This window comes from Erpetoichthys calabaricus, chromosome 10 (assembly GCF_900747795.2).
Source record: "Erpetoichthys calabaricus chromosome 10, fErpCal1.3, whole genome shotgun sequence".
NCBI classification, from domain to species: Eukaryota; Metazoa; Chordata; class Cladistia; order Polypteriformes; family Polypteridae; genus Erpetoichthys; species Erpetoichthys calabaricus.
The window spans coordinates 4,843,478-4,855,572 of record NC_041403.2 but is presented as its reverse complement, the minus strand read 5'-3'; the positions used below and the strand labels follow the sequence as shown (position 1 = coordinate 4,855,572).

General features: G+C 41.9%; 1 protein-coding gene across 2 annotated transcripts in view; it reads right to left on the bottom strand.

Moving 5' to 3' along the window:
* The window catches only part of fggy (FGGY carbohydrate kinase domain containing), a 183,543-nt gene that overhangs the window by 120,974 nt on the left and 50,474 nt on the right, over positions 1–12,095 (bottom strand). For both annotated transcript variants that reach the window (XM_028810782.2, XM_028810783.2), the window contains exon 5: positions 2,440–2,528. In XM_028810782.2, the coding sequence (XP_028666615.1) occupies positions 2,440–2,528 (89 nt within the window). The remainder of the gene's footprint in view (positions 1–2,439; positions 2,529–12,095) is intronic.

Genomic DNA, 12,095 nt, shown 5'->3' with positions numbered 1-12,095 from the left:
TCTCCTCAAGTTGTGGATGACTTCATACTTGGCTCTCGACCCACAGTGTTCATGGCAGAGGGCCAGCGCTTCACTCAGTGACTCCCCCCCAACTGCCACTCCTCCTCCTCCTCCTCGTTCCTGCCTCTATCATCTCTTCACTTTTCAGGCCCGACCCTGCTATCCTCAGCTAAACTACAAAAGTAAACTGCCGCTCCCTCCGTCTGGCAGTCTGAGCGTTGAATGTGCAGCTGTGCTTATCATTCTGAGCCAGAGAGGCGTAAGTGAAATGGCACAGATGTGCTAGGGAACTGCACCAGTGCCACTGACCGGCCTGCGACACCACAGAGAAGATGGCACCGGGGTCCTGGCATACTGACCGCAGACAGCTACAGTGGATAAATGGGACCACAGGACCAAACCACAGAAAGAAGCACAATACGACCACCGTAACGGCAAACTCAAACCGCAGCTAAGAGACACGGCCATAGAATGTCATATGGATAAGCGCTCGATAAAGGCAAAGAGACAAAACAAAAGAAAAAGAAAGTGGTGAGATAGATAGATAGATAGATAGATAGATAGATAGATAGATAGATAGATAGATAGATAGATAGATAGATAGATAGATAGATAGATAGATAGATAGATAGATAGACAGACAGACAGACAGACAGACAGACAGACAGACAGACAGACAGACAGACAGACAGACAGACAGACAGACAGACAGATAGATAGATAGATAGATAGATATGAAAGGCACTATATGATAGATAGATAGATAGATAGATAGATAGATAGATAGATAGATAGATAGATAGATAGATAGATAGATAGATAGATAGATAGATAGATAGATAGATAGATAGATAGATAGATAGATAGATAGATAGATATGAAAGGCACTATATGATAGATAGATAGATAGATAGATAGATAGATAGATAGATAGATAGATAGATAGATAGATAGATAGATAGATAGATAGATAGATAGATAGATAGATAGATAGATAGATAGATAGATAGATAGATAGATACTACTCTTGACCACAGAGAAAAGCACAATATGAAGGAACGACTTAGCCACAGTAATGGCAAACTGATCCACATTCTATAAGACACCACCATACAGTTGGATGATATTCAGGTAAGATCACAATAAAGCTTAAACGATGAAACCAAAGGTAAAAGGTGTACTGCTGTGCTGCTAACGGGGCCTACAATCTGACAACTGCATCACTGTAAGGATATAATGGGGACCACAGACAAAGACATAACACTAGTGACAGAACTCAACACCATATGGGGAGACTCACAATAAAATCTAACAGAAACAATTAAAGAGAAAAACGTCAGTGCTGACTGGTATCGGGGTCTACATCTTCACAGTAAGCAATGAAAACTGCACCACTATGACAGTAAACCCATCCCACGGACAAAGGCACAATGTTAAGGAGAGACTTCACCACCGTAATGGGTAGAGTGGTGGCTCTGAGGCTAAGGATCTGTGCTGGTATCCAGATGGTTGCCGGTTCGAATCCCTGTCACTGCCAAAAGAGATTCTACTCTGCTGGGCCCTTGAGCAAGACCCTTAACCTGTAATTGCTCCAGGGGCGCTGCACAATGGCTGACCCTGCGCTCTGAACACAAGGGGTATGCGAAAACTAACAAATTCCTAATACAAGAAATTGTATAAGGCGAAATAAAGAACAACAAAAAAAAAATTCAAGCCACAGTGCAAGAGACTCAACTATAGGAGGGTAAACAGCACACAGTACTGATATCGGGGCCGATGACTTGACAGTGAAAAATGAGAATTGCCCCACTATGAGGGTGAAATCGCCCACAAACAAAGACACAGTGTGGGTGACACACCTAAATGTAAATGGATAAGGTCACAATACAGTCCAACAGTCTCAACTAAGAGGAGATATAAAACCACTGTACTGACATTAAGGCCTACAACATGACGGTGAGCAATGAAAACTGCACCACTGTAATGGTAAACCTAGACAGACCCTCAACCACTAATTTTAACTTCTGCACTAATTCAATAACGGGATAAAAGTGGCAGTCATTAAAGACGTATTGCATTGAAACTGCAGTGGGATTTTCTCCCTTTACTAAGTTGAAGCATGAAAAATTAACAGACCCAAATGTGCCGTCTATTGTCCAAACTGGATTAGCTTCAACAGCCACCCTGACCCTTTCGAGACAGTTGTGTGAATGGTGACATTTACCAGACTGGAAGCCAACAATTAAGTCAGTCCACAACAACAGAGAGGGCACATCAGAGCACAATTCCCTTTCTAGGAGTTTTTTTTCCCATAAATCACTAGGTGAGGATTTCATCAGCAGAGAACGCACAGAGTGGATGGAGTAACCTTGACAAGGGAACATAAACAAATTCACGCTGGACTCACCAAGTACAGATAAAAATGTGCAAAAGAATTACCTTGTGAGACACTCAGTAGCCTTCCAGGACAAGAAGTCTGGCAGATCAAAAAAGTGTGCAGCTTTGTACCAGCAAGTCTCCGGCAAGTTCTAGAAACAAAGACAAATACAACTGGAGTGAGGACAGTCAGCGTTAGGAGTTGCGGAAGGAAGGAAGGAAGGAAGGTAGGTAGATAGGGGAAAATAAGTATTAAACACGTCAACGTTTTTCTCAGTAAGTACAGGTGCTGGTCATAAAATTAGAATATCATGACAAAGTTGATTTATTTCAGTAATTCCATTCACAAAGTGAAACTTGTATATTAGATTCATTCACTACACACAGACTGATGTATTTCAAATGTTTATTTCTTTTAATGTTGATGTTTATAACTGACAACTAATGAAAGTCCCAAATTCAGTATCTCGGAAAATTAGAATATCAATTAAGACCAATGCAAAAAAAGGATTTTTAGAAATGTTGGCCAACTGAAAGGTATGAACATGAACAGTATGAGCAGGTACAGCACTTAATATTTAGTTGGGGCTCCTTTGGCCTGGATTACTGCAGCAATGCGGCGTGGCATGGAGTCGATCAGTCTGTGGCACTGCTCAGGTGTTATGAGAGCCCATGTTGCTCTGATAGTGGCCTTCAGCTCTTCTGAATTGTTGGGTCTGGCGTATTGCATCTTCCTCTTCACAATACCCCATAGATTTTCTATGGGGTTAAAGTCAGGCGAGTTTGCTGGCCAATCAAGAACAGGGATACCATGGTCCTTAAACCAGGTACTGGTAGCTTTGGCACTGTGTGCAGGTGCCAGGTCCTGTTGGAAAATGAAATCTGCATCTCCATAAAGTTCGTCAGCAGCAAGAAGCATGAAGTGCTCTAAAACTTCCTGGTAGACGGCTGCGTTGACCTTGGACCTCAGAAAACACAATGGACCAACACCAGCAGATGACATGGCATCCCAAACCATCACTGACTGTGGAAACTTTACACTGGACCTCACGCAACGTGGATTCTGTGCCTCTCCTCTCTTCCTCCAGACTCTAGGACCTTGATTTCCAAAGGAAATGCAAAATTTACTTTCATCAGAGAACATAACTTTGGACCACTCAGCAGCAGTCCAAAGGCGAGACCCTTCTGACGCTGTCTCTTGTTCAAGAGTGGCTTGACACAAGGAATGCAACAGCTGAAACCCATGTCTTGCATACGTCTGTGTGTGGTGGTTCTTGAAGCACTGACTCCAGCTGCAGTCCACTCTTTGTGAATCTCCACCACATTTTTGAATGGGTTTTGTTTCACAATCCTCTCCAGGGTGCGGTTATCCCTATTGCTTGTCCACTTTTTTCGACCACATCTTGTCCTTCCCTTCGCCTCTCTATTAATGTGCTTGGACACAGAGCTCTGTGAACAGCCAGCCTCTTTAGCAATGACCTTTTGTGTCTTGCCCTCCTTGTGCAAGGTGTCAATGGTCGTCTTTTGGACAACTGTCAAGTCAGCAGTCTTCCTCATGATTGTGTAGCCTACAGAACTCGACTGAGAGACCATTTAAAGGCTTTTGAGTTAATTAGCTGATTAGAGTGTGGCACCAGGTGTCTTCAATATTGAACCTTTTCACAATATTCTAATTTTCCGAGATACTGAATTTGGGACTTTCATTAGTTGTCAGTTATAATCATCAACATTAAAAGAAATAAACATTTGAAATACATCAGTCTGTGTGTAATGAATAAATCTAATATACAAGTTTCACTTTTTGAATGGAATTACTGAAATAAATCAACTTTGTCATGATATTCTAATTTTATGACCAGCACCTGTATATTTCTAATGGGGCTACTGACATGAACACAACCCAAGTAATCCACATGTATAAAGAAATCAAAAGAAATAAGTCCATAAATAAAGTTATTTGTAATAAAGTGGAATGACACAGGGAATGAGTATTGAACACATGAAGGAAAGGAGGTGCAAAAAGTCCTGGAAAGCCAAGAAATCACTTTACATCTCTCAATGCTGATAGCCCCCCGTCAGTGCAAATGAATATCAGCTGCTTTAGTCCTAATTGATGGCCTATAAAAAGGTTTCTCATTCCCAAAGTGTCATACAAGAAGCATCTCATGATTTGGGTAAAAGCAAAGAGCTCTCTCAAGACCTTCACAACCTTATTGTTGATGGCTTTGGTGACAGATGTATTTCTATACACCGTTGGGGCCATAAATGCAATATATATACAGTATATAAATATATCTATTACATAAAAAAAATCCTACGACAAGACGAGACTTTTTGGAAGATTTATTCAAGTCTCGCGAGATGAGACTTTGCCCATGAGATGTTTTCAAGTCCCGGCCTCCTCTCAACCATTTTCAACCACGCACTCGGTCCTCTCACCTCTCATTCGAGTGAATGCATTTGTCAGACACAGTTCCTATGCTCTCTCTGCTTTTGTAAATTTTTACATTTTCCTCACTTTACGTTCCCAATTAAAGAAGACGTGTTATGTCCAAATCGTATTGATGAATTACATCACGAAGGGTTATCAACAGAAAAATTGAGTACATAATGCAATCCTAGCAACGAGAAACGATGAAGTCAAACGAATTAAAACGAAAACTGTCGATCCGTCACATGGCAAATTGGTTAAATGTGTATCAATAGACTCTGCTGAAACAGTTGGTGGTGATGGTGAGGAAGATGAAAACAACAACTTACAATATTACGAAGAATATCTACAAGCGTTAACACCGTCTGGTCTTCCAACACACGAATTACTGTTGAAAGAAGGATGTATCCAAGAATGGTCATGTAGTACATCATCAGGGGATAACATTACACACCAAAGGAGATCGTGATATGCCATTTGTATTAAAACGTTTACAGTTTCCCATTAGAATAGCTTTTGCAAAGACAATTAACAAATCACAGGGACAAACTTTCAAAAAAGTCGTTTTATTTAATAGAGAGAAAGAAACAAAATTCACTCACGGGCAGTTACACGTTGTGTTGTCACGATGAAAGTCAAAACACGGAATCAAAGTTCAATGCGCTATTGATGAAAAGTTAATTAAAAAAAAGTTTTACAGTAAAAAGTGTAAGTTTAAAAAGTATTTGCGTGTTAATTTCAAAGCCAAACAAAACGAAAACGTATAACTTAACAAATACCTCTAACGCAACATGAAACATAATTTTCTTTCAATTTATTATATTTTATTATTTTTTACTATGGTTAATTACTGGCTGTAATGCATAATAGTTAGTTGTATTATGCATCTGTAACAATTCCCATGAAAATGACAATCTGTTTAAATTGTACATTCACATCCCCATATGCGAGTGGCAGATCTGTGAGGTGGCTAGCGTGTAGTGCCCACCCGGGGGTTGGTAAGCGAAGCGAGCAGGGGGCAGAGCCCCCTAGTATATATATATACAACAAGACTTTCAAAAGGAGTTGTCCAAGGCTATATTCCAAAAAGCACAATTCGTAAGTTTGAAATCAGAATTCAAAAACAGAGAGTACTACACTTACAATAACCTCCATGCTTCAGAGTGCATTCCATATGAACTGCTCAGGTTGTAGAGCTGGGGTGGTCTCTCAAATGTGATAGACAGGTGGTCCCGCCTCCTGGGGATCCACCCACAAAATACAAGGAGCATGAAACAATTGCAAGAGACACAAAGATACTAAATATTAACCAAACAGAATAAAAATGACAGATAATATATAAGCAAATAATAGAAGAACTGAACAATATTATTAAAAACAATGCAAAGCAATGAATGATACTGAAAGAATAGCAAAGAAAATAAAAAGAAGCACTTTAAACAACAGCCCGATCATAACAGAATCTGTCAACAAAACCACAAAATACTTCAAGAAACAAAACAGAATAAACAGGCCTAATGAGAAAACAAACTAAAACCAAGAAGAAAGCCCTGGCAAAAGCCATACCAGCCGGGCAGTGTGGGCACCACCTACCTCATCTGCTACAGGTCATGACTGAATTGGAATGTCTAGTCAGTTTCCAGGGTTATCTGTAGGAGGCGCTGTGCTACATAAGGCACCCTGACACAATAAAATGTTTCCAAAGGCTTTTTTAATACAGACCACCCCCCACAACACCGCCCCCCCCCAACAAGATGAAGCTTATTTACAGTATGTGGATGTCGGCTGCCTGGCTTTACAGGGAATGAGCCGCATTGATCCCGGCTACAATTCACCTCGCCAGGCCAGCTGTACTGGGGAGACACAAAAAATATTTGTGTGGTATGTAGGGCTATGATAATCAACGGGGGCATGGGGTGGGCTGGGCGGCATGTCTGTGAATGCACTAGCATTAAGCTTTTTATGGGTGACCTGGGGGCAGCCTCAAAAGTGAAGACCAACATGTCCTACTGATGCATGTGGGATTGATCTGTGCTGTAACCCCTCTGAGTTACGGCCTCCTTTCAGTCCACCAATCACTTTTAATGGGTCTTAAAAATATTAAGGGATGTCATATACGACGGACCCTGCCATATATTAAAGACACTTAAAGTCAACTGGCAACTTTAAATTGACCCAACAGGACAAAGTGTAGGCGTCAGTGTGAAAGACCCTGGGGTGGCCTGGCACCCCGTCCAGGACCAGCTCTCAACTGGGGCCTGTGCTGAAAGGGATCCATCCATCCATTATCCAACCTGCTATAATCTAACTACAGGGTCACGGGGGTCTGCTGGAGCCAATCCCAGCCAACACAGGGCGCAAAGCAGGAAACAAACCCTGGGTAGGGTGCCAACCCACCGCAGGGCACGCACACATACACACCAGGCAGCACTCTAGGGACAATTTAGAATCGCCAATGCACCTAACCTGCATGTCTTTGGACTGTGGGAGGAAACCAGAGCGCCCGGAGGAAACCCACGCAGACACGGGGAGAACATGCAAACTCCACACAGGGAGGACCTGGGAAGCAAACCCGGGTCTCCTAACTGGGAGGCAGCAGCACTACTCACTGTGCTACCGTGCCACAGTGCCATCCGCTGAAAGGGATAAACAGGTTAAATAAATGAAGTCAGACGATGTATGCATGGCATAACATTCAGGTGTGTTCGGCAACTACCGTAAGTTAACTGATGCAGAAATTGAAACATTTCACAATTTTTATTTACTTCATCCAAGAGTCACTTATTACATTTTTGTTCATTAAATGGTTTTGTATCAATGAGTCATATTCAAAAGTAACAGCAATAACAGAATGCAATCCCATGCATTAGTAGACACCATTAAATACGTCCTTTTTAACAGCCCTTTACAACAGAGATTAAAAAGGGCTTGTGGGGGCTCAACAGCTTTCATACACAGAGACTGCAGTTCAAGTGACGTGACAATGAAATCGAGTGACATGTGCTAGTGGTGAAGGGTCTGTAACTGATTGTTGTTCAATTTTCTTAAACACACCATTTTTAACAGTTGTCACACGCGTGCATGGGAGGCAGCAAGGGGGTCAAGCTACTGCTGACACACAGGTACAGGGGGTAATCAGGTGGGCTAATGCCTCTTCTTCCCTCCCTACAGGAGCAGTAAGACCAAGTCTCCTCCTCCCACCTCCGACTCCAGACCACACCCTCTGATGACCTCTTTCCTTCCAGATGCCCCGCCTCTTCCCTCTCCCTAGCAATAAAAGCCAACAGCCTTGCTCTACAGTCAGTCCTGTTTTTGGTCTCAGTCTCCTCAGACTACTCGGCGTAGAATCACGCAGCCTGTTTTTTCCCCTGCAAACCTCACAATTTACAGGGTGGAACCCCAAACCTTTTTCTTTGTGTTCCGTCTCTTTTTAGACAGTACACTCAAAATAGCCATATCCAATAATTAGGAACTGAAAAGTAAATATTAATACAAAATGACCAATACCAGCATAAAATCAGTATCGATGTTACCATATGAAAGGAGACAAGGAACTGAAATAAGTTTCCCACCTGACTATTAACATTAGCTAAAACATTAAAATTACACAAGTACGTAAGAACTTGGAAAGGAACTGATTTATTGTATAATGGGAATACGAATGGCACACAATGGGCAAGAAGATCAGGGGCTTGCTGCGATTGTTTGTGTATATTGTTTTTTGTATCAGTATGCTGCTGCTGGAGTATGTGAATTTCCCCTTGGGATTAATAAAGTATCTATCTATCTATCTATCTATCTATCTATCTATCTATCTATCTATCTATCTATCTATCTATATCATGAGGGGATCTGGGTGCCACAGAACAAAGGGTTAGCCGCCGTAGTGTTAGTCCCAAGAGTCACTTAGGCTGTATAGACGCATCTGAAGTAAGCGTTAAGAGCCAATGATTACTCAGGCTGTAAAAGTGGTAAAGCATTAGTGCTGAGTATTACTCGGGGAAACAATATAGGGATGTTTGGTGTAAGTGACAGGCCTGAATGTTACCCAGGCAACGGTGCAGACAAGTCTTCTTCTAAACTCATAATGTCGTTTCATAAGAAACGTTTTTTCAGCAGCCCAGGGCCTCATGTATAAACGGTGCGTACGCCCAAAAATGTTTCGTATGCCCATTTCCATGCTCACATCGTAATGTATAAAAACTAAACTTGGCATAAAGCCACACACATTCTCACGCCAGCTCAATCCATCGCGTATGCAACTTTTCGGCTTGGTTTTGCAAACTGGCGGCACCAGTAGCTGTGATATTGTTCCTGTGTGGTTACCCTTTCTTTTTTAGATTCACATCCCTGACACGGCTTTATCAAATACACTGATATTAACCGCATATCATTTATAAATTTAAGACATCTAATTGTAATCAACCTGTAACAATATAATGGTCCACGGAATGGCCAAACTATTCCAAATACCATTGCTGCTTTAGCGTTGTTACTCTCACTGCACCACTCAGAGTATTTTAACCCACTGTATCTGGGTGTGGAACCACAGCTGTACAGCAGCTGATCAGAAAGCTCTACGGTGAGTTGTCTCAAGAGCGGGGATAATTCTTGGGGTACAGCTTCATGCCCTGGAGAACATTTATAGCATAAGCTGCCTCAGCCATGGGCACAGTCTTTTTGAACTTTTCCCATTCGGCAAACACTTCAGAGCCTTTCCAGCATGAACCTCAAGACTCAGAAACCGTTTCATCCCAAGAGCTGCAAACACACTAAATCAGTCCTTCAAGTGCTCCCGATAGAATTGTTTGTACTCAGAATTACAATTACCTCACTGTAAACTTAAACGACAACCTTAATATTGGACAACCTGAGACACTTTATGAACCATTTGGCTTATATGCACTATATATATGCATATGAATCTCATTGTACCACACAATGACAATAAAGGAATTCAATTCAATAGAAGAAAGCATGTATTTACAGATGATGACGACTGGCTTCTAAGTCAATTTAGATTTCCAGGCGCTATCTTCTTGGAGCTCTTAATATCATTTTTAAGATGAAATGCATTAAACTATTGTGGCACCCAGCTGGGGTTCATGCCCGGCTGGGATGCCCAGGAGGACCGGAGGAGGGCTTGTGCCTCCACCAGAACACGAGGGGGCGACCTCCCTGGTTGCTTTGTGGGCCAAGGGTGCATAGCATGGAAGCTCTACCCTGTAGGGGCCCGTGGCCACCACCAGGGGGTGCACCAATGCTTTGGGAGCCCTGGACCTCAGCACTTCCGCCACACCCGGAGGTGCTGGGGGGAAGAGGAGCAGGGAAACCTGGAGTCCTTCCGGTTGCGCAGCCGGAACTTTGGAGTGTGGCAGAAGTGCTGAGGTCCAGGGCCCCCAAAGCAACCATGGTGGTCGCCCCCTCGTGTTCTGGAGGAGGCACAAGCCCTCCTCCGGTCATCCTGGGCATCCCGGCCGGGCATGAACCCCAGCCGGGTGCCACACTATGTATATTACATTATACAGATACATTTTAACTTCATTTAAATAATGTATATTCTTAACAATTAAACGTGTGGGCACGGTGGCGCAGCCGTAGAGATGAGGTGACGCACAGTCCAGGAATTGTTCCTGCCTCGTGCTGTATTCTTCCTGGGATTGGCGTGACCCTGGATGGACAGATGCATGGAATAATTAAACATGTACTACGAAGATATTTCAATGTTCCTTAAAGGTTTTAAAGAATCGGCGATCTAAGCTTACGGCTGGCTTTATATTTATTACAGAGCTCATTGTGTGGCAATTGGTTACGTGTAAAAAGAAAAGGAAAGACAGGCATTGGGGGTTGGTAGGTTTGAAAGAGACAGTACTGCTGCATTAAATTATTTCAAAGAATGTCGCACACGTCCCAGCGAGCATCTTGTGGGAGAGCAGGAACAATCTCTGGATGGGGTGCCAGCTCATCGCTACCACTGCGCCACCATGCCCCTATGTTTAATACATGCTTTAATTAATTTCCACATGAAAATGATATCAAGTATACATCTTAGTATTCTAAATGTTCGAAGAGCTATAATATCATGTAATATATTCTGGGTCCTGTTGGCCTAATAGAAAGCCCCTTTTAAGAAGAACATAGTGATTCACACACATAAAGCACATAGAAGAACACATAGAGTATGCAACATTTAACGTGCTGCTTTAGTTACGATGGGATCAGAGATACTGTAGTAAATTTAACATTGATTTTAAGATTAAGTATACCATGTTCCACTATATTGACAAAATAAACCACGAGTTTAAAGTGAACATTTCAACTTGTTTTGAATTGTTTTTCTTTTCTCTGTACCCTAATACACTTTCGCATGACACTCAGACAGTGGACTACAACTCGGCTTTTCACATTGACTTTGATATCTGACCACTTCTTTTTTGTTCCAGGCACTGTGCGACTTTCTGAAATCAAACTTTTGAGTCTGTGTATCACTCAATCAACTTCCTTCTGTTGCTTATACCACTGCTTAAGCCAACAAATAGTATGATTTTCCTTGCCTCTTCTTCGTAGTTGCTGAAATTCTTTTTTTTTTTTACATGCTTTTGCCATTGTCTTTTAACCCAACAATGAATGGGGAAGGTGATATGTATATTGATTTGCATATTAAAATATGCAAAATTGTGAGAGGAGTCGGGGTGGGATGGCAGGAGCGTGCATGAGCGTTACTTTTCATGCTGATTGGGATTTATGTAGAACATGAAAGTTGACGTACTGCATCTGGATTTTTTTTGTGCATATCCACATTTCTGTTTTTATCCACACGCCATGTTTTAGTGTGAATTCTACGCACGTCGTCATTCATGAAGCCCCAGGTGTTGCACACTCTCGACAGTGACATGAGCAGTGATGACAAAGTGAATCTGCCTTTGGGCAGTGAAATTGGAACGGACTATGAAATCGCAAGTGATTCTGATGTATCTGAAAGTGACGCTTGTGTCAATCACACATGTGCAGTGCGCTGTTCAAAAGCTGATCAGGATCAGAAATCAGGCTACTATTGTCCCGACTGTGACGTTGGATTACGTATTTAACCATGCTTCAAGAAATACCACACAAACAACACATTTTGACAGTATATTTGGTATCAGCATTATTTTTATTATTATTCATTATTATTATTTGTATCATTATTATACTTTCTACACTTCTGACTTTGTTATTTTAGTGTTTTGCACGTTTTACAGTAGAAAGATCAGATTTAATAAATATGCCATTTTTCAAGCCAAAAAAT